General features: G+C 35.9%; 1 protein-coding gene across 4 annotated transcripts in view; it reads left to right on the forward strand.

Annotated features, from left to right (window-relative positions):
• Window positions 1–1,020: 1,020 nt before the first annotated feature.
• The window catches only part of BANK1 (B cell scaffold protein with ankyrin repeats 1), a 309,895-nt gene continuing 287,243 nt past the window's right edge, over window positions 1,021–23,672 (forward strand). For 3 of the 4 annotated variants that reach the window (XM_043438791.1, XM_043438793.1, XM_043438792.1), the window contains exon 1: window positions 1,190–1,508. In XM_043438791.1, coding sequence (XP_043294726.1) covers window positions 1,439–1,508 — 70 coding nt within the window. In that variant the 5' untranslated portion in view covers window positions 1,190–1,438. Of the gene's footprint in view, window positions 1,150–1,189; window positions 1,509–23,672 lie in introns of those variants that run through there. The other variant, XM_043438794.1, reaches the window with a different exon arrangement.

Genomic DNA, 23,672 nt, shown 5'->3' on the forward strand with positions numbered 1-23,672 from the left:
GCTTTCCTGAGAACTGAATTTCTGAAAATATTGACCAAGAGTTTATATACTCTTTAATCCAAAAGCTCTGTTTTTACCTTATTGTACTGTGGTCTCTAGGTAAAGAGGCACTTGTAGAAGACAATAAATTTGTCAATATGATATTATTTCATAAATTAAATAAAATCTTCTGCTCCATTATTTCAAATACAGGAAATCAACTTAAAGTTAACAATGAGGTTAAAGGAACAATTGGAATATATATTGAATGTATATATATGAATATATCTATAATAGCTTTCAAGTTTGCTGACATATTTCTCCCAGTTTACTTCATCGTGATATAAAATGTAAAACAAATTCAGCTATGTGAAAAAAAAGTTTCGATACTTGATTTGTGTCATTTCTAAAAGAGACTTTATGAGATCAATATCAAATGGTTGGTCTACAAATATAAATAGTTGGTATATAAGCCTCCTTTCTAGGTTACTTTCATAAAAAGAGAGAGGGGGACATTTAGGCATGAACAATTACCAACTCTTCAAGTTGATCTTCAAAAATATTTTTAACTTCAGAATGTAAATTACTAATTTAGAAATCCCTGAGAGAAGAGGGGATGTTTATTTTAAGGCTTTGGGGAAACTCTTGAGTATTTCAGGCTTTAGGGCAAACAAACAAACAAAGGACCAATTTAGATCCATGTCTATTTTGTTTTTTAACTAGGCCCAGTTTTGAGCAGGAGTAGGAAATATACAATACATAATTTATGGATCTAACCTAAAATGTTTGGGCAAAATGCAATATCAAAGCAAACAAACAAGCCCGCTAAACCCAAAACAAACCAAAAAACTCCCAACTATGTATCTATATCTACATTATTATCTATAATAATCTTTACTGATTCATCCATATCTGTAGGTCTGCTGGATGGCATCACCGATTCAATGGAGATGAACTTAGGTGGATTCTGGGAGATAAAGAGGGATAGGGAGTTCCGGCGTGCTGCAGTCCCTGGGGTCGCAGAGTCAGACACGACTGAGCTACTGAACAACTGTCTAGCTCTGGTAACCCTTTCTTCCAGGAAGCGGGGGCATCGTGGAAGCCCTTGAATGGGACAAGAAAGTCGACAGGAACGGGTAACCTCGCTCTAAAAATGTCCTGAGTGAAAAGGTGAGGAGGGAACTGGCCCGAAGAGTGTTAGGAGAAACCAAAGTGACCTAAAAAGGAGACCAGCGCAAGCCCCTGAGCAGTTTCACTTCCGCAGGGAGCCCAGCGCGGCGAGCCCTCGCCCTGCGGCCCGCGCCCCGGGGCTGCGTTTCCGGGGCCTCGGCCGCAGCAGCCGCGGTGGGAAGCGGGCTGAGGACAGCGAGGCCCGGAGACCAGGTCGAGGAGAACCTCAGATCGGGAGAGTCCCGGCTCGGCGGGCACGCGTCCAGGCGCCCGGGCTTCAGCGGCCGCGATGCTGCCAGCAGCGCCAGGCTGGGCGCGCGGGAGCTGCGAGCAGCCTGCAGGCGGCTCAGCGCCCCCAGGTGGGTGCGCGCGCGGCCGGGAGGCGGGAGGGAGACCGGCCGGCCCGGGGGTCCAGCGGGGAGCGTGCTCCTGGCGGTGGGGACCAGGCTGCCCTCCGCCGGCTGCTGCCGCGGGCTTCTTGGCCGGAGAACCGGGACGCGAGGAGGTGGAGGCGCTCTTGGGGTCTGGGCAGCGTGCCCCCGCCAGTGCTGCAACTTCTAAGTAGCTGGCACTTTCCAGAGCACCTGGGACAGCCTCCTCTGGTATCTAAAATCACTTTGGCATGTGTTTTACAGTTACACACCAGCCTAAAAATTCTGTCAACATGTTACAGCAAAACTGCCCGTTTACCTGCGGGGGCTCCCCAAATCCAAACCGGTAAATGGCCTGTGACCTGCTAGTCAGACATTACTTTCTGTAGAAAGTCCTCGAAACAGCTTTTCCTAACGCAAAAGAAGAGCAGTCAATTCAGCTGAATACAATAAAGCATTTACGGGTCAAATGGAAGTGAAGGCACTTGTTTTCACTTCTTTTTGAAATATTTCAAATGCGTTTGTGAGTTGTATAAGGATTAGGAAAAGTGTTCAGTTTTGAAAAATAAAAAGAAAAAGGCTTCATTTGCATATTAAGACTACTGGAGATGTACACACTGACATAAGTGAGAAAAAATCTGAGTGAAATTCTATTGATTTGCTGAATGGAGTTTCTCATAGCTTACTAGCATTAAAAAAATGAAATTATGTTTTTAGCTGTGGCAAGTGTGTTTTTTCATATATGAGTTTCAAAATACTGCTTTTTAGTTAAAATGGGAAGTGTACTTGTGGCAGTGAAAATGACAAGAAAAGAATTGATATCTTAATATGTTAACTTTCTGCGTAGTGAACACTGACATCTGAAAGCTGTGGTCTGATGGACTGCATCTTGGCTTGCTTCAGAAAATAAACCAGCCATATCTTTTGAACCTTGAGCAGATTAGCTCTTTTGTAATTTTGATTGAGTAATTTTGTTAAATAAAATCGGCTACAATTTGTTTCAAACTTCTAGATTGAGCAGTTTAGACAGAACTTGGCTATTATTTCACTTACTGCTTAAGTAATGCTTTGAGGTGTTTGGTAGTGTGAATAATGCTGGAGTGATGTAAACCATCTTTTGCCTCATTCTGAGTATTCCTGTTCCTCCTGTGCATTTCCTCTCATCTGTTTTGGTCCTTCCAATACAATATTATTTTACTTGATTCATTTACCTCCTTATTTGGCTCAGCTAATGACACTTCTAACGAACTCTCTTTTGTTATTAACCCATGCCATTCCTAGATGTGAATAGTCTTCTAAAAGAACTAGCTCTGATTAATCTCTCTCTCTCTCTTTTTAATGAAAACCTTTTTGTGTGACCTCTCTCTCTGCTTTGGGCCAGTGTCTCTGTAGCTTCATAGACTTTGGCTTAATGTGACACATTAGGGGTTGGTTACTCCAACTGCCTCACTTTAGATGTGAGAATACTGAGACTCAAGGAGTGAGTTGCCCGCAGTTCCATAACCAATAAATATCTGAAGATCTCATTCATCATTTTCACCAACAGTCTTTTACCTACCCATCCCCAAAAGTTGCGTGGTAGTATGAATGTAAAATGGGCAAATGCAATCTAAAGTGGTAAATAACAGTTTCATGCCTATGAAGATGTATTTCCAGCAGTTGGTGTATGTTGTATTTGAAATGACAAGATTGTATAAACTTCCATCAGACTGTTCAACTTGTCCTTTAGTGGAAGCAGTGGAAAAATATGATACCCAGAACTAAGACAGTGTGAAAATGATGCACAGTGGATAAAAATTCCATTTAGACTCTTTTTTCTGGTTTATGAGTAACTAGATACTGTCTACTAATGTCCAAAAGAGGAGTTCCTTCTTTGTCTTATTCCACAACTAATAATTGTTTAAATCTAATTTTGACTGCTACCTTCAGTAAAGACTGTTTACTAAAGCATGGAATATTCCCTACTCCATAGTTTCTGTATTTCTTATTAATATTATTTGAGGCCTCTGATGAAGACAGAGATGAATTGTTAGGTTAAAAGCAGAGAGCATCTGTCCTGTCTCACCATATGCTAGATGCTTGTACATGGTTTGTGAGGAAGATAGTTTGCCTAAGTATTGTGTCTAAAGTTCTTGAGGATTTGAAGATTTTCCTTCTGACTACAATCTTCCAGCATAGTCAGTAATCTAGATTTCTCCTACCAGGGAGATTCCTTTATTTAATTCTGCTGAAAAACTGATACAACTTCTTCAGGCAAGCTGGAAAGGTTCTGTCTGGGTTCTGTCTGATAGGCTTATTTATGCTGAGATTTTAAAGAGAGGTGCTCTATCAGGACCTTCTTAATATGGACTAATTGTGTAATATTTAATTACTTAGGATTTCAGGCATACAGCAGCATACTGGGCATTATGCTTGGCCTAGCAGAGGAGCCTTTTTTTGCCATGTCTTTCTGAACATGTGCTATAGGCAACCATGATCACGCCCTACTTATGATGGCCTCAGCTCAGACTGCTTCAAATCTAGTCCAGCTTCATGGCTTATCTGCTTTGTGATCTTGGATACATAAACAAATCTATCATTATATCAATTTGTCCAGTTACAAAGTAAATGTGGATGGAACAATAGCATTTATTTGAAAGAATGTTTTTGAGGATTAAAGGAGAAAATGCATGTCAAGTGCTTTTCAAGGTGCCATAGCAAATAGTAATTGCTTAATACATGTTGGCTATTGTTTTACTCCTTTGGTCATTGATTGATAGTATCATATTTACATGTAAAAAGTAAAATTCTTGTTGAGAAACTGCGTCATGTTGACTTGGGGGAAAACTTAAAAGGATGAAGCCATCAAACTCCCACATCAAAAAAAAAACTGGGGAGTGTGGCTTCCTATAGAAAGATATTGTCATAATCTTGGGGAAATAATATGGTTAATAGTTCCGGGAGGAGGAAAAAAAAGGAATTCACAATGAGAAAAAATAAAGAAAGATTGATTAAAAGAATTTAAACTAGGGCAGTTATAAGAAAGAATGAAATGGGAATTTAATAGGACAAAATGAGAGCTATATCATTATGGAATTATTTCTCTGTATCACAGAGAATCAATTATGACCCAATTAAGGGAAAAAAAATGTATGTGAAAAAAATTAGCATCAAATGTAAGATTGTGGGATATTTCATCAAATTATAAGAAGATAGAAGATCTGTTTTACCAAAATATTTACTGCTGGGCTGAAAAACAAATCCAATGTAAAGAATATCATTCCTGCCAAATATAAATCACATGTTTTAAGAAATTAAGTGGCTGCTACCTGATCATCAGGGCTCCCTGGTGGTTCAGATGGTAAAGAAGCTACCCGCCAATACAAGAGGCCTGGCTGCGATCCCTGGGTTGGGAAGATCCCCTGGAGAAGGGAATGGCAATCCACTCCAGTATTCTTGCCTGGAGGATTCCATGGACAGAGGAGACTGGTGGGCCACAGTCTGTGGGGTCACCAAGCAACTTTCACTCACTACCTGATCTTCTAAGGTACAGTTGCTATTTTATTACTTTCTCTATATATTATAGAATATCTTAGAATAATTTTGGAGACAGTTATGAAATAAGAATAGGAAGGACAAATATTCTAGAAGTTATTATTTTAAAATGAGTTGTTATATGGTCTTGTAATTCTTTCCTATTTTAAATATAAAGAATGGTATCTATGTTTTACTGCAGACACTGAAATAGTCCAGGTGGTAAAGATAACAGATATTGTATGGAATTATACCTTCCTGTATTTATTTTTCACTCAGAAATATAATGAGCCTTTTAGACCTTTACCATTAGGCATAAATTTCTTTGCTGCTTCCAAGTGCTCCTGATTGAGATAATCCAGAAAGATTACTTCTCTTTGTGATCATGAGAAGTAATTCATTATTGCCTTGTGGTCTTTTATAAGATTTTCTTTGTATCCAGTTCAAGTTTTGCTTTATCGTATGAACTATGTGTCATATTTCCTTTTCTTTTAAGGTTCATATTATTCATTCTCATTGCTTCATTTTTATGTGTTCCATTTAATAAGGAGGACATACTGAAAAAGCACAAGATATCCTTAACATGGAATTTCATTTGCCTAATTTTGTTTGGTCATGATCTAGGTTGAGATGTCAACCTCATCCTTCAGTATGGATCAATAGTCTCATTCCCTTTTTGTTCATATTTATCTGTAGGATCATGTCTAACTTTCAGAAGAACAATATAGTCTCAGACTACTTGAAATTTTGGCCTTTTAATAGCTACCATTTATTATGTTTCTACTTTGAATTTATGTGATTGGGATATCACATTACTTTGATAGGTGAGCATGTCAGAAGATTAGCACCTAATTTGGACAAGAAGTTACGTTGTTTCATATAATTATATGAAAACATTTAATAATTCTCATTGTGGCCTTTCATTTCCTAACAGTTTTCTAAACTGTTAAAGTCTTTTTTTAGGGGATGGGGTGCAGGGTGGAGAAACATCAACATGCAGAAACATATCACATCAAAGTGGTAGGATTCTATAAAACCATGGCACTGGAATGACAAATCGTGGAGCATTTCTTGTGACTGTATGAAGAATCCCTAAAATGTACACATTTTCTGCATTGGCCAATCACATTTTATTCAGATTTAGAAGACCAATGTAATTAAGAAATCTCAGGAGACAACTACAGTTTTAATGTAATTTGTGAACTGTTGGGTCCCTATTGGAGCCAGTCCATTGACTGCTTAATGGCCAGTGATGTGTGTTGTCTGGCATTTAAAAATTCGTTGGATTCAACAAAGCCCTTCTTTCCTTCCAAACAACAGATAATGAGACTGTTAGCAGTGGAAGGTCAATGTTTGGTGACATACAATAGAGAATGACAACTAGTTGACTCGTGTGGAAAATGGATAATTAGAAAAAAGACTAGAAGAGAGAATTAAGGAGGACTGGAAGACAGACGGAAGAGTCTTGGTTTCTGACTTTCCATTTCCAGGTCATGTAAGACCCAGCTGCACTTGTTGTTCTGATATTGTCTATTCATGAAATGCCTGTGACATCCTTGCAATGACTTTTTCTTTATATGAACTAGTTTGAATGAGTTTCTTTTGTTTTTGTTTTTTTGGAGGAAAAAAGAGTTTGGGTTAGAATACCTTTGTTTCTCAAACACTGCCATTCCTGTTCCTATAAGCTTGTCCTCTTTTAGAAACTTGCTGTTATTGTTAAAGCAATGTTTTCTTAGAATCTTCCATTGAAAGTTAAAAATCATCTGAGAATTAGATCTATTCCTTTTATGTGCTAAAAATAGAGTGCCTTGTGAGGAAGTCTTGTGGTCCTCTAGATAAAAATATTTTGAGTTTTCTGACTTTATGGTGGATATTTGAAGAACTTGAAGTCTCTATAGTTGGTGAGGAAATAATTCATTCAAAGGTTAATATTATGAGTTAAGCATTATTAAGAAGTCTAGAGTTTTGAATTATGTAGTTATAAAATTATATCAATTATAAAATTTAGCAATAGAATTTTTATGCTTTGTTAACACAATGCTTTTACTTATATGAAAAGTTTATAGCATGCTGTTTCTGACAAACTTTTAAAATGTGTTTAAATTGAGGCACACAAAGAGGATGCTTATGACATTTATCTTAGTAAAAAAGAAAGAGGAATTATAAAATTCCTCCAGCATAATTTACTAACTATTATCTCAATCCTCCTGGCAGATGATAAAAAAATAGCATCACTGACAGGCCATTGTGAACACTTTATCCACACTATCAGTGGATTAATATCAATCTGAAGCAGTGTGATCAGCATTTTACTTCAGAGATTGGTCCTTGATTAAGATCTTTTGTAGTGATAGAGTAGAAAGTTTAGTATCCTCGTTAGGTTACAGATGATACATTATTAATGGTGTTAATGATCACCTCTTGGAAAACAAGGTTAGAATTCAGTGTGCTCTTACCAAATTGGAGAGATTGACACAAATTAGTGAAGTTCAGGTGTGATCAATTAAGTGTAATGATGTAGGGGAAGGAAGGAGACTCAGAGTGACAGAAAATTTTCAGATTTTAACAAGGTTACAGTCAGTCTTATAATGAGCAAGGGGAGAGTTGCAGAAGAAGCTGGAAAAGTAAACTGAAACTAAATTACATAAACCTGTATGAAAAGTCCCCTAAGTATGAGTAGCTACTGAAGAATTTTAAAACAGAAGCATAACATGACTAGATTTTTTTTTTTTTTAGAAGATCATGTGAAAGGTTATTCTTCTAAATCACCTTCTGAATCAATGAAGGTGAAAATAAAAAGAGTTTATGGTCTGAAAAAAATAAAAGATCTTGTGAGGTGCTTTTGGTACAGTTAATTGGAAGAGGTCAACAGTGGAAGTTTTTGAACAATTAGGAATTTATCCAAAAGTAAAATAAAGGGAGAAGTGGACGTGTTTACTGAGAACTATGTGAAGAGTCAATGGTAGGTTTGTGGCGTGGAAAACTGGGAAGGTCATAAAGTTGTCATTTACTCCAACGGAAAAAGATTGAAGGAGCAGGAAGAAATGGCAAGGGCATGAGAACATTCAATTTCAATTTTGCATATGTTACATTTGGGCTAGATGAGAAATACTCAGGTAGCGATGTCAGATAAGCATTTGATGTTATGATCTGGAGCTCAGAAAGGGAGTTCAGGCGAGAGACATAAAATTGGAAAAAATACGTTGGCTCAGCTAGTAAAGAGTCTCCCTGCCAATGCAGATGTGAGTTTGATCCCTGGGTGGGGAAGATGTCCTGGAGAAGGAAATGGCAACCTACTCCAGTATTCTTGCCTGGAAAATCCCATGGACAGAGGAGCCTAGAGGCTACAGTCCATGGGGTCACAAAGAGTTGGACACGACTGAGTGCACAGGCATGCACAGTCTTTAAAATTGCATCAGTAAATAAGATAGAAGAAAAGATGTGTTTGGAGTAGAAAGAAAAGATGACCCAGGATAAAGAACCACATAAAGTAGAATTTACATATTGATAGAGACAGAGGAGTTACCCTATATGATTGAGGAGAGGCTAAAAAAGAAAAGGAGAAAAATAGTATAATGGCAAGAATTCAAGAATGAGATGTTTTGGGGAGGCAGGAGTGGTGAACTGATGGAAATTCTTTGAATAGTTCAGGTAAATTGAAGACTGAAATGTAGCTGATGAATTTGACATGAAACTTACGGATGACTGTAGGGAGAGAAGTTAAGTAGCTTTAGGAGAGGGGATGAGAGTTGAAGGGTGAAGGTAGATGAGGACGTGGATACCATGTAGACAACTTTTGACAGCTTGGCTCCAGAATAGAGAAAGAAAATAGCCATTGCAGGAGATGTAGGTCAAAGAAAGGGTTTTGTGATTTGGTTTTTCTTTTAAGGTCTGTTCTAGTATAATGGTTTATTTGTACTAGCACTACACCAACAGAGATTTTCTCCAGTGAAAAGATTCAGAGACAAGTTTCATAAATTTCATTATGAACACATTTTAATGTATGTATTTTCTTATGTGTTTAAATATTCTGTTTCAGCCTTTCCCTTCCTTCTTTCCTTCTCTTCTTCCATGATTCTGGAGTGCCTCTCTTCTTCCTCTCCTCCCCTCCCTTCTCCTCCTTCCTTCCCTTTCCCACTCCCCATCTCCTTCTCTCTCTAGGCATGAATGTTAATGGAAAATAATGAATATTTCTTTGTATTGAACCTTTATTTCCATGCTGGATTATCCCATAGTTTTGCTTTTATTGATCATCCCTTCCTTTTTATCCAAATCTGAATCAGTGCATCACTATTACGGTCATATCTTTGCATACGCTTCAACTTGAACCCGCTCTTTTTCCATCAGAGCTTCTTGATTTAACTCCAACCCTGAATAAGTCTATCCAACTGTATTCTTCCTGTCTGAATCCAAGTAATTGAATGTTGCTAAGTGAAAACACATTCAAGCAAGTTGGAATAGTTATAAATTTGGGCAGTTCCTGTTGCATACTACTTGTATCATAGGAGATTTTGATAATAAATGACAGTGAGTTGAAAATTGTATTCTCTGAATGCAGATTTGTTCTATGATGTCAGATCAGTGAACTCTTATATACTTTCTGTTTGTTGATGGGCAAAAAACACTATACTGTGCTGCCTGACACTGTGTCAACTAGACATGTGGCTCTTGGGCACTTGAAATATAGCTGGTTCAAATTGAGATGTGCTGTAAATGTAGAAGCACTCACTAGTTTTCAAAGATTTAAAATAGAATGTAAAACCTTTCAGTAACTTTAATATTGATTTACATGTTTTACTGGATTAAATAAAATATGTTGCTATAATTTCACCTTTTCTTTTTATTAGTTGTTATATAACTGTTAAAAAATTAAAATTACATATGGGATTTGCACTTGTGATTTATATTATATTTTCTGTTGGATAACACTGCTCTAAATTTTTGAAAAATCCCAATGCAGTCTGTTGAGGGCTTGATTTCTTTCTTATGAAATATTGTTATATAAATATTACTGGTATCTGACACGAACAATGCTAACATAATTCATAATTCCTTCAATAGTTTAAAGAGACCCTCTCCCCATTCATGCTTACCCACAGGAGGTATTTTAATAATGACATTACAGTATTACTTGAATGTTTAAATCATAGTTGTAATACTAAAATAATATAAATGCTAAAATTTACCTAGCATTTTTCATATCATTTACTCATATTTCTATTATACCTTTTACCTTAATAATTTGTAAGGTCACATTACATATTGAAGATTTAAACTTTATCTTATCATCACAGATATTTTTCTTAGTCTATTGTAATCTTTCTAAATGATTTTGATTATGGTGTTTGTTGCCACTGAATATATTTTAATGCTCATTTTTTCAAATACACTTATATTTTCTTTCACAGTTCTGTTCCCTGTCTTGGCTAGGGGAGTCTTAAAAATCCCTAAGTGACCATTGTAATTTTCTGTATTTTTTTCTAAGATTTTAATTTTTACAGTTGCATGTAGTACGCTTGGGATTTATTTTTGTGTATAGCATGAGGCTAAAATCTAACTTAAGTTTTTCTTTTTTAATATGGGCAGCTGTTTGAGAAAACCATTTATTAAATGAATCCTACTCTTGTAAGTGAATCTAAATACCACCATTGCCATACAACAAAGTTTCATATATCTGGGAATTTGCATTCTGAATTCTCTGTTCCATTAATGTTTTTGTTTATTCCCAAGCCAATTTCTGCTAAGGAAAGTTCTCCCAAGAAATTGCCTTTTCCATAATTTTTCTTTGTCTATTAATAGATACTTATTATTCTCTTTTTCCACTTGCGTTTCAAGATGATTTTGTCCGCTTCTCCTTCCCATGAAATAATTGGGATGTTGTGGGACACGTAGTTTAGAAGCATTTAATAGAAAGCCATCTAGCAGTTTTAATCAGAAAGAACTATAAGTTAGGGAATTAAGTGTAAGTATAGTTGTTCAGTCGTGTCAGACTCTTGGTGACCCCATGGACTGTAACCTGCCAGGCTTCTCTGTACATGGGATTCTCCAGGCAAGAATATTGATTGGAGTGAGTTGCCATGCCCTCCTCCAGGGTATCTTCCCCACTCGAGTCTCTTGGGTCTCCTGCATTGCAGGCAGATTTTTACCATTAGTGCCAATCAACGTTAAATGCTATTAACTATTCTGTTGGATTAATATGTTTTGAAAATTCTGTGTCCAAAGGTCCAAGGTTTCAGAATAAGTATATAGTAATTCAGTTGACAAAGTTGGAAACTTTCAACTCACTCATGTTGCAGTTACATGAAGATTGAACTTTCCTGATGTGCTTCTGTGAACAAATGTAACAAGATATTACTTTCTATATTTGAGATGTCTTTCCAGGTAACATTTTATCACAAAATTAGTTCATTAATTGAGTTGAATCATTAATTGGAAAAATGTGACCTTTGCACTGAAATTATGAGATGGAAAATAACATTTTATTAGTATTAAACAATAAGATGTTAAAATGAAAAAAGACAAATAATTCCTTTTTAAAAAGAACTTGATAGATCTTTGGACATATGTATAGAGTTTCAGTTTAAAATTTATCAAAAATTTTGTTTGTATTATAGAACAAACTAATCTCCTAATCTCTTACCTGTTTCCTATACATTTTTCCAGTTTTACATTGTTAAAATTTATCATGTTATTTGACAAGATAACTAAGGCTGCAAGTTGTGTCCACCTTTGTGGGTTGATTATCTGTACTGATATCTATATCTTATCTGTATCAACTCAGATATAGGATCTGTCACTTGCGAGACTTTGAGCTGATTACTTATCCAGGATCCAGTTCTTTTATATCTGAGTGGGTAGCACACCTATTTTATAGCATCCTGAAGATTAAATATAATTCTGTGTGTAGAGTACCTAGAGCATTCATAACAGGTGCTTAGCAAATGGCTGATATTACATTCAGCATAAGCTGCATTCAACTTGCACTTTTATTAGAAGGAATGTGTTTACATGGCTCATTCCCGCACTTCTGGTGTCGCATACATATGAATGTCAGGATTGAGAGCCTCACATAAATGTTCTTTCAGTTCTCCTGTTTAATTTTTCTCATATAATATCTCAAACACATGTTTCTCTGGGTATTCACTCCAAACTGAACTTGAAGAAACCTGTGATCTGTTATGAAAATAAATGTTATGGTTCTATATATGAATGCTATATAGTCTTCAGGGAAAAGAGTTAATGGGTAAAGAACATTTTTCTCATTTTGAGAATTTAATTCTGTTTAAGCATCATATTTTTTAAAATAAAAATGTAGTAAACTTTCATTTCTTTATAATTGAAGGAGCCTTTGTTCACAACTATACCATATATTATACTCCCTTGCCCTCCCAGCCCTATGAAGACAGAAGAACATACGGAAAACCTGGACCGTAGTGTAGTTGACTCAGTCTCTTAACTTTTGCAATGAAGGCATTTCTTATATCATCTAATTAAATAATAGTTGATATAGTTGTGCAGGTAATGTTTTAGCAATATATTTGAAATTGTTTAAATTATGTCTGAGCAGTGCATTCCTTATAGGGTATAAATCTATACAGTGTTTTACCTAGACATCTAAGGGTGAGCAGAATAACAGAAAGGATCCCTAAAGCAAATTTCTAGTTCAGAGTAACCCACAGTTTCTGTAATTATGGAAAGAAAGGGACAGCTTTTCTATTACTTTTATGAGGGCCAGCCTTCTGAGAAGCTAGCAGTTAAAATCCATTTCATTTCTGCTCTGCTTATGAAAATATAGAAGAATCGTTAGGAAGTATGTTCACATGTAGTATTTTATTATATGACCTCTTAAAATAATTCTCTGATCTAGTGCATATAAAAATCTAGACTCTGAACTCCTCATTCTGAATTCAAAGCCTAGTAGAATGACCTAGTAGTTAGCCATATGACCTTAAGTTACTCTTTTACAAGACCTCTCTATGCCTCACAATGAAATGAGGAAAGAGCGTGCAGTAGTTCTTGAAGCGGGCGGGTACTCTGTAATTGATGACTGTCATGGTTGCTGCAAGGCAGGCAGGCCAGCAGCCACATGGGACATCATGAAGGGTGACTCATACCTCTCTTACCGGCTGGTCAGTGCCTCCAAAATCTGAGTTCATACTTCCAAGCTTCGCTCCTTTAATACTGTGTTGCCCCTGTTTCTCTGTAGCATATATATTCCTTGGGGAAAAAAAGGTATTCTGTGGTGAAATAAGTTTTGATATATATATTATATATATTAGCTATATATATGTATAGGTATAAATATGATATCTATATTATATATATATAATATATATATTAGGTCATTAAAATAGCCTGAAAAATTCTGCAACTAACAGTGTCTGTTCAATTTCCTTGAAGCCGTTGTCTCATAAATATTTTTAACCATGGTATGCTTTCTTATCACAACACTGGTAGAGAAGTAAGTTCTTTTGCACAAAAATTACCATCCCTGTTAAATGGCAAAGAGTTCTTGAGATTCCTGAGTTCTTTCAACCAGAGATTGATGGCACTCTTTTTAGTTTTTTTCCTCAGTTCTGTTCATCCCATTGGGTAAATAAAGTTCTGACTCTGCTGTTGACCACATTTGGAACGAGCGGAAGGGAAGGAGGCTTATCATAGAAATAAAAGTGGAGGGGGCTATAGATAGGGAAATGGCGTTGGCAGGCTAAGTAGGACACAGATAATTTGCTGATTTCTTTAATTCTCTTATGATTATTTCTGACTTTTTGGCGGGACTTTTATTATGGGCTGTGCCAGAGGAAATGGGAGGAAATTGGGGATGAAATGGAAATGGGAAAGAACCTAGGGAATTCTAAGATTAAGAGTATTCTGGAGTGTTGTGTTTATGATGTTGATATTCAGAGAGCATGTGTGCATCTTAACCGAGCAAATAACAGATATTTTCACATGTTAAATGTGTAAACCCGCCATTGTCTCAGTAATCATGTATGCTATGTGAATGGCCTCACCTTGTTTAATTATTGGGATTTCATTCATTAGACTGAATTAAGAACATTCTAAAATTAAGAACAACTTGACTACATGGCCATAAACAGATGTCTTTCATGTCAGAAATGTTTGTCAATGAAACACATGTTTGATGCAAATATATGGGCTAATAAGAGTCACTCAAATAAATTATTGCTGAAATATGTTTCTACCTAAAACAACAGAAACTGATATAAATGCAAATAACTTAGAGAATGAGTTTTATGTCTTGGAGATGGACTAACTTAGTAGGCCACATAGAAAACAACGTTAATATGACAATGACTGCTATTACTCTAAATAGATTGGATGCTTTTTAAAGGAAGGGGTAACCTCTGGCATCCATTCGGCAGAGAGAAGCACATTAATAGATGCTTCCTGATGAGCTAGTACAAAGTGTGACATTAGAGTAGCTGACTAAGTTTATGAAAGAGGATAAATAAAGGTGAAGCCATTTCTGAATGCCCTGTTTATGAATATCCTTGGAGTTCTATATCTACCCTTAGATAACCAGTCTGGGGTTTCCAAGTTCTTTCTTAATTGTTTGGTTTGCACATGAATTGCCTTTGATTATGAAAAAAGTTTAAAACTCACAGTACTTTTTACACAAAGATAATTTTTAAAAATTTTTTTTTATTAGTTGGAGGCTAATTATTTCACAACATTTCAGTGGGTTTTGTCATACATTGATATGAATCAGCCATAGAGTTACACGTATTCCCCATCCCGATCCCCCCTCCCACCTCCCTCTCCACCCGATTCCTCTTGGTCTTCCCAGTTGCACAGGCCCAAGCACTTGTCTCATGCATCCACCTGGGCTGGTGATCTGTTTCACCATAGATAATATACATTGCTGTTCTTTCGAAACATCCCACCCTCACTGTCTCCCACAGAGTTCCAAAAGTCTGTTCTGTACATCTGTGTCTCTTTTTCTGTTTTGCATATAGGGTTATCGTTACCATCTTTCTAAATTCCATATATATGTGTTAGTATACTGTAATGGTCTTTATCTTTCTGGCTTACTTCACTCTGTATAATGGGCTCCAGTTTCATCCATCTCATTAGAACTGATTCAAATGAATTCTTTTTAATGGCTGAGTAATATTCCATGGTGTATATGTACCACAGCTTCCTTATCCATTCGTCTGCTGATGGGCATCTAGGTTGCTTCCATGTCCTGGCTATTATAAACAGTGCTGCGATGAACATTGGGGTGCACGTGTCTCTTTCAGATCTGGTTTCCTCAGTGTGTATGCCCAGAAGTGGGATTGCTGGCGTCATATGGCAGTTCTATTTCCAGTTTTTAAGAAATCTCCACACTGTTCTCCATAGCGGCTTACTAGTTTGCATTCCCACCAACAGTGTAAGAGGGTTCCCTTTTCTCCCACCCTCTCCAGCATTTATTGCTTGTAGACTTTGGATAGCAGCCATCCTGACTGGCGTGTAATGGTACCTCATTGTTTTGATTTGCATTTCTCTAATAATGAGTGATGTTGAGCATCTTTTCATGTGTTTGTTAGCCATGTGTATGTCTTCTTTGGAGAAATGTCTGTTTAGTTCTTTGGCCCATTTTTTGATTGGGTCATTTATTTTTCTGGAATTGAGCTCAGGAGTTGCTTGTATATTTTTGAGATTAATTCTTTGTCTGTTTCTTCATTTGCTATTATTTTCTCCCAATCTGAGGGCTGTCTTTTCACCTTACTTATAGTTTCCTTTGTAGTGCAAAAGCTTTTAAGTTTCATTAGGTCCCATTTGTTTAGTTTTGCTTTTATTTCCAATATTCTGGGAGGTGGGTCTTAGAGGATCTTGCTGTGATTTATGTCGGAGAGTGTTTTGCCTATGTTCTCCTCTAGGAGTTTTATAGTTTCTGGTCTTACATTTAGATCTTTAATCCATTTTGAGTTTATTTTTGTGTATGGTGTTAGAAAGTGTTCTAGTTTCATTCTTTTACAAGTGGTTGACCAGTTTTCCCAGCGCCACTTGTTAAAGAGGTTGTCTTTTTTCCATTGTATATCCTTGCCTCCTTCACAAAGATAATTTTAAGGCAGTTCTCAGTATTATGTTAATGTTTAAATCTGATAACGAATACTTTAGTTATTTTTACTAAGATTTCCATAATCTTTTAATATAACTTAGAGGATTTAGTTAACTAAAATATCTTTTGGGGTAAATAGAAAAAATATTATTATGGTCTGAAAGTTTATGAAATTTAATATCCTGCATTTATGTCTAGAAGATTAAATCATTTTCTTTATTATTATTGTTTTCTAAAATAATACACACCCATAGTTGAAAATATGTAACAGGCTTAAAAAGGTAGAAAAAGAGATATATGTACTTCTAATTTTTGTTTTTCTATGTTTGCTTCTAATACTTTTACTTGTTTAGCATTGTTGCTTTAATGTATTTACTATTTGCATATACACTTTAAAATTACATTTGTAAGGCTGTTTGGTGATGTAGCATTTGTAAATATTTCTGCTATGCTCTTTCCTCATTTAAATATATTGCACCATGTTTTAAAACAAAAGGAAACAAAAAGAAGGAAATCCACAGTGATTTATTGGATAGAAGAACAGATCATCCTCCAGACAAGATTATTTTTATTAATTTAAATATTTTAGTTAATTAAGTAATTAAAAATAAATTATTTTAATTAATTTAAAGAAAGACAAATTTGGTATGATTTAACTTATTTAGAAGACAAAACAAATTATCCAATATTACAAAGCCAAAACAGAGTCATAGATACAAAGAACAAACACTGGTTCCCATAGAGAAGGAGGGAGAGGGGATGAGTGAGTGGTGAGAGAGACTAAGAGGTGCAAGCTTTCAGACAAAATAAATGAGTCATGTGGGGGCAGGGTGAAATGTACAACAAGGGGAATATAGTCAATAATATTGTAATAAATTTGTATGGTAACAGAGGGTAACTAGACTTATCATGGTGATTATTTGTAATTTACAGAAGTGTCACATCTTTATGTTGTGCACCTGAAATTAACGCAGTGTTGTAGGTCAATTATACATAAATTTTAAAGCGCATATACACTTTAAAATTACATTTGTATGGCTATTTGGTGATGTAGCATTTGTAAATATTTCTAAATAATTTGTAAATAATTGAAAATAATTATGTATACTGTCTTAGCCAGTTTTAAGTATACAATTCAGTGTTTTTCCTGTAGTCACCATGTTACCTTCAGTGACATGTAGTCACTATGCTGTACATTGCCTAAGTTTCAACTCTCATTTAAATTGTGATTATAAATGAGAATTATAATGTAACTTTCATTTAAATAAGTCATGAGTCTCTCTTCCAGACGTTTTTCTCAAGATTTCCTAAGTTATATTGCCATTGTTCTCAGACGTTTTCCAATGCTTATGTCACTTTGATCCCTTGAATGTTTCATGATAGAGTGGGAAGAGTACAGTTTTAGTATTTGGAAAGGGTTCTATAGCCAAGCAAGTCCCTAGTGTTGTTGGCCATATTGTTTTTTAAAGATTGATGATGTAAATTAACACCTACAAGATGCTCATTGGCCCTGTAACACAAAGGTTAACTTTATTAACTCTTCTAAGCCTTATTGTGGATGCTTTTCATTGTAGAAAATTTGGGAAATATAAGGAAGAAGCATAAACTTCCATTTCATTGTACTGCCCAAACTTCATCTTGTTTACATGTTGGTGTTGTGTACTTTTTTTTTTTACCTATATGTATGTATATAACATTTTTAAAGGCAAAATTGGACCTAACTGATGGACCTAAAATAATAAAGAAAGAAAACAATAAGTTTTTAAGAACATAAGAAAAAATTTTTGTAGCAATTGATTTGAAGTCAGATAAGTACAGGATCAAATCCTGGCTTTGTCATTAATGGACCTTCATCTTTTACAAGCCATACAACCTCTTCGATGCCCAGGAGGCATTATGTATATTGATGATAACATCAAGGATTCAAGAGAATGATAAGCTCATACTAGTAATTCAATTAGTACCTCTTATCTTAAAAAAAAAAAAAAACAGAAATTAAAATTGCTTTCTCTAGGCACTTGGAATTGAGGATATTTGTCAAGAAAAGGGTGGACTAATGCCTCTCTCTACATTCCTGTGTAGGAGTAATTATCCTTCCTTCATTTATCCTGCGTCTCCTGTGCTAGGCTCCAGGGATATAGACAAAGTTGGCTCTAGCTCTCAGGGACTGCATTTAAGTGCAATAGGATGGGACGAGCTGAGTAGCTCTATTTCTTTTTATTTTCACTCTAATTCAACATCAGGTGGCTCAAAACCCCTCAGCCTGCCAAGATCTGAATAATTCAGGGATGAGAACTAGTTAGCAGGCCGAGCAGCAGCTAAGAATGTTTTTCTGATGACTGGGGGTGACTCCTGATGCATAACTGCTATTCCAGAAAGTCACCACTCATTTTAGAATGCAATCAGGAGTACAGTCTCTTGGGACAGAGTTTTGAAAATTTTCTTCTCCTAAGACCGTCCCTAGTTTTTAACTATACTACCCATCATCTTGTTTAAGAAAATTTTTTCTTTTGATTAAAATTTTTTTAGCTTAAATATGATACATTTAAAAAAATTATATAACTACCATAAATGAAAAATCATTACCACTTGCCATTAATAGATGGTGACCATACAAATACACAGATTGAAGATCAAATAATTTTGAAAAAAGTAGCTAAGGACAAGCTCTGGGCACCTGGGTCACTCTGTCTTTGATAATGGTGGAGTTCATGAAGTCACAGGAGGTCCAAACTGGAACATAGGCCTTGAAGGAGTCAGGATTGGAGAAGTGTTCTAAAGGGAGTGACATTCCTTCTATGACTTCCAGTCACTGTGTCCCAGGAATTTGCATCCTACCTCTGGCAAATGCCCTCTTGAAAGGCAGCTTTCACATTCCAGAAGTTTGAAAGGAAGTTTTTTTAGAGCTGACCAGTGGCTGGCACTGTGATAAATGCTCAACATACTTTATCTCATTTAATTCTCACAACAACCAGTTTCATAAGTTCTATTATCCGAATGTTACAAGCAGGGAATCTGGTTTCAGAGATGTTAATTATTTGCTCAACTGGAACTCCATGACAGCCTGACTCCAAAGCTTGGCCTCTTGGCCCCTGTATGCCTCTCTGTAGTGAACTCACTCCTTTCTCATGCAAACTGAGATATACATCCAGGTCAGGCAGGTATCCCTCCCATGGGAACATTTCCCTTTTTTAATCAATAAAATCGCCATATATACAGAAAGTCATTTTAATAGAATAATGTACAACATAAAAGATACCGTTATTTATAGATCCACTTAGAAACATTCTTAATAAGTGATAGAACAGACAACCACAGTTTCCAACTGATAATCATAAAAATTTAGAAAGTTTTGCTACTTTCGAGGTCCTTAGAGATGAATGAAGTAATAGGAAGTGAAATATCTACAACGAAAAGCTAGAAAAATTGTCTTTCATAAAGGCCATTAGGGTATTTAAAATCATCAAAGCTGTAATACAGATGTGATTAAAATATACTGTAAAATGCCTGCAATAGAGTAGTTTAAGAATGCAAGGCTAATAATTAGCATCTGCCTAATACTTTGCATTCTCAAAGGAATTTTCAAACCCCTACTAATTGACTCATAGAAAATTCTTCTAACATATCATTTACTTTGACTCACTGAGAAATGTAAACAGTGATCATTTAAGCTGTTTAATCAAGGTTATCCTGCAAATAATGTGTGAGCAGAAGCAGAGAGTGTTCTTGCTTGTATCTATCTGTTTTATGTCAGAAGGCTGTAGGAGGAGAGAAGGAACCAGAGCTGAAAGCAGTGTTCATATGTTGTGGTGGACAGAACAATGTTTCCCTAAGATTGTTGTTTTTTAGTTGCTCAGTCATGTTCAACTCTTTTGAGACCCAAAGGACTGTAGCCCACCAGGAATCCCTCTGTCCATGGGATTTTCCAGGCGAAAGTAGCCATTTCCTTCTCTAGACGGTCATCCCAACACAGGGATTGAACCCATGTCTCCTGCATTGACAGGCAGATTCTTTACCTCTGAGCTCCCCAAAGATATCTACATCCTAATCTCTGAATCTGAGAATGTGTTCAGTTCAGTTCAGTAGCTTAGTCATGTCTGATTCTTTGTGACCCCATGGACAGCAGCATGCCAGGCTTACCGGTCCATCACCAACTCCCAGAGCTTGTTCAAACTCATGTCCATTGAGTCAGTGATGCTGTCTGTCTTTGCCTCCTCCTCCTTCTCTGACAAAGAAAAGGATTAAAGGTTACAGATAAAATTAAGATTGCTAATCAGTTTACCTTGAGAGGGGGAGAGTATCATGGATTATCCACATAGATCCAATATATGTGAAAGAGGGAGGCAGCATTCTCATGCTGCTGGAGGCATGGTTGCATGAGAAAGACTCAGCCCGATGTTGCTGGCTTGAAGATGGGGGAATGGTGCATGAGCCAAGAACTATAGAGGGCTTCGAGAAGCTGGAAAAATGCAAGCAATGAATTCTTCCTTAAGGGCTCCAGAAGGAGCATGGTCCTGTTTATGTCTTGACTTTAGCCTAGTGAGACTCATTTCACACTTATAACTTCCAGTACTGTAAGACAATAAATTTCTGTGGCTTTTAAGTCACTGTTTGCAGTAATTTTTTACAGCAACATTAGAAAACTGGTACAGATTTCTAAACACATGTGAACTCGACAGGAGCAAAGAATAGCATGAATGTGGCAAATAAGACCCCATCCTTCAAAAATTCATACACCATAAGCCTAGTTAAAACACTGGATGTAACCACAGGAAGAAAACAAACCATTGTAAAATAATGATATCATGGTTACCCTTAAGTAGACATCGTTGGTAATATATATACTTATTCATTACTGGAACATCTCTCTGGAATTCATTGTTTTAATAGCAACACAAAAAAGAAAGTCCCATTATTGTTTGATCATATTTGTTGGTTTTACCAGCTTAATAATCCTTGTCATTAACACTACCAGCTGTTGCTGCAATTATAATTTTTAACAGTACAGATGTGTGAACTTTTGCAAGCTGTTTACTTTCTTAGTGCCTCACCACCACAAGTGCAAAATAGGGTAAGAACATTTGTTCACAGGGGTGCCATGAGGTTAAAAGGAATTAGTGCTTTTAAAACTCCAGAATAGTCATTGGCACATATTAGGCACTCACTACATCTTTGTAGCCTTAATTATAATTATTATCGTCATCGTCATCATCACTGCCATACACATCAATGACTGCGGGAGGCCAGGCCTGAACCCAGCACACAGGCTTAGTATTTTATCCCTAGGAATTTGGGTTCAGTTTCTCCACATTTTCAGGTAAAGAAGCAGAAATAACCAAGATACAACCTAACCAGGTTGAAGAACTTCGAGAAGATGGAGTGAGGACTGTTCCTGAAATATTTAAGTTCTGCTAGGCCTGGTGCTAGATGCCTGCTGCTTTCATTACGTAGAGCTTGATTCTGTCCTAACCATTCAGAGGTCAGTGATATACTGAAAGCCAACTGATTTATATGTTCACTCCTGTAAAAGGTCATTAGTATTATTTTATTCTCCCACTCTGTTTTAATATCTGAGAACATGAACTATTTTTTAACCCTGGAAGGGAATTATTTTTAGGCCATTTTCTCCTACTGCTAAAAACTGGGTTTATATCAGGTTAGTTTGCCATGAAAGGAATGATATGGGATAGTTTTTATGGGTGTTTTCTTATAAAATGTAGAACATTTAAAAAATACAGAATAGTGTAAGAAGAAAATTATAGTGTATCACAGCCCATCACTAAGAAATATTGATAATATTTGTCTGGAATTGTGAGTTTGTGTGTACATTCGTAAAGCAGTTCACATTTTAATACATGGTTTTATATGTTCACTGTGGTATTAATTCATGATATATTTTTAGATTTTTTTAATGTGAAACAGGGATTTTGTAAAATTTGTATATTTTAGATGTGTAAGTTCAGTTCTGCATTTTGTTATATTTGTAGATTTATTGACATTTTATTTCCAAGATTGTGTTTGTAATTAACCCTAGGATAAATAAGATTATTAAACCACAGGTCTTAATGAGATACTAAAATAAACTACTTTGTGTTAAGATAATTTGTAAAAATGCATTCCTTTTTTCTAGTATTTAAGTCCCTTTAAGGGTAGGAATTGTGCTCCATAATCTTTATATTTTCTAAAGTCTGAACAGTTGTTTTTTATGATAATCATTAAATGATTTTCAAGTAAATGTATGAAAAATATAAATGATTAGGGAATTGATATTGAGGTATTTTTAATCAACATTATGATAACTATGGACAGTTATGATAAATTATCCTGTTGAATTTCAAAACATCCAATCTGAAAATTGAAGTGATGAGTGAGAACTAGGAAATGTTAGAGTAGTGAGGATCAGGATAATACAAAGGTAAGACCAATGACCTGTTAAATATGACTGTCCAGAACTATTGAGAATTTCCAGTAAATGAAGCATACGGTCCATCCCTGTCTGTATTTTCAAGTATCTGTTGCTGATTTTCAACTTTGCTTACAATTTTAAGCTGCATCAAGATGTAGGAATGCCTCAAGTTCAAGTAGTAAAATTTTTAAATACTAATAGTATGTTACTTGTACATGCTCAGAGAAAAAAATATAAGGGAAAATTCGGTATTTGGATAGCTATCTCTTTCCAACATACTTAAGTGTAAGTAATTGAGCAATTAGATTCAAAAATAAAATAGATTACTAAAATTGTTTAAGATTAAATATAAAACATTTATTTTCATATATTCTTGATAATAGCTCTGTCTTTAAAACTTTTACATGATATAGAGCTTCAATTTTTAATGGACAGTATCCTGCATACTTTAATAAGAGAGAAGAAATACAGAAGCAATTGTAATAATTCTTTCTGATTCTTCATATTCTAAAGTCATCTTCTTTGTCTAGATGGTCATATTTTTATAAAAATTTGTACATATATTTTATATATTTCCAAATGTCAAATATTAAAGTAGCCCCATCAGGATTTCCCATTGCTTTATTCTTTTAGTTTAGAAAACAGTTTAGAATTCAGTCTTATACAAAATATTCAGTTTAGTTCAGTTGCATCGTTTCTGATTCTTTGTGACCCCATGAACTTCAGCATGCCAGGCTTCCCTGTCCATCACCAACTTCCAGAGCTTTCTCAAACTATGTCCATCCAGTTGGTGATGCCATCCAATCATTTCATCCCCTGTCGTCCCCTTCTCCTCCTGCCTTCAATCTTTCCCAGCAGCAGGGTCTTTTCCAAGGAGTCAGTTCTTTGCATCAGGTGGCCAAAGTATTGGAGCTTCAGCTTAAGCATCAGTCCTTCAAGTGACTATTCAGGACTGATTTCCCTTAGGATTAACTGGTTGAATCTCCTTACAGTCCAAGGGACTCTTAAGAGTATTCTCCAGCACAACAGTTCAAAAGTATCAATTCTTCAGCCCTCAGCTTCCTTTATGATCTAACTTTCATATCCATACATGACTACTGGAAAAACCATAACTTTGACTAGGTGGACCTTTGTCAGTAAAGTAATGTTTCTGCTTTTCAATATGCTG

Source organism: Cervus canadensis, chromosome 19 (assembly GCF_019320065.1).
Source record: "Cervus canadensis isolate Bull #8, Minnesota chromosome 19, ASM1932006v1, whole genome shotgun sequence".
In the NCBI taxonomy this organism is placed as follows: Eukaryota; Metazoa; Chordata; class Mammalia; order Artiodactyla; family Cervidae; genus Cervus; species Cervus canadensis.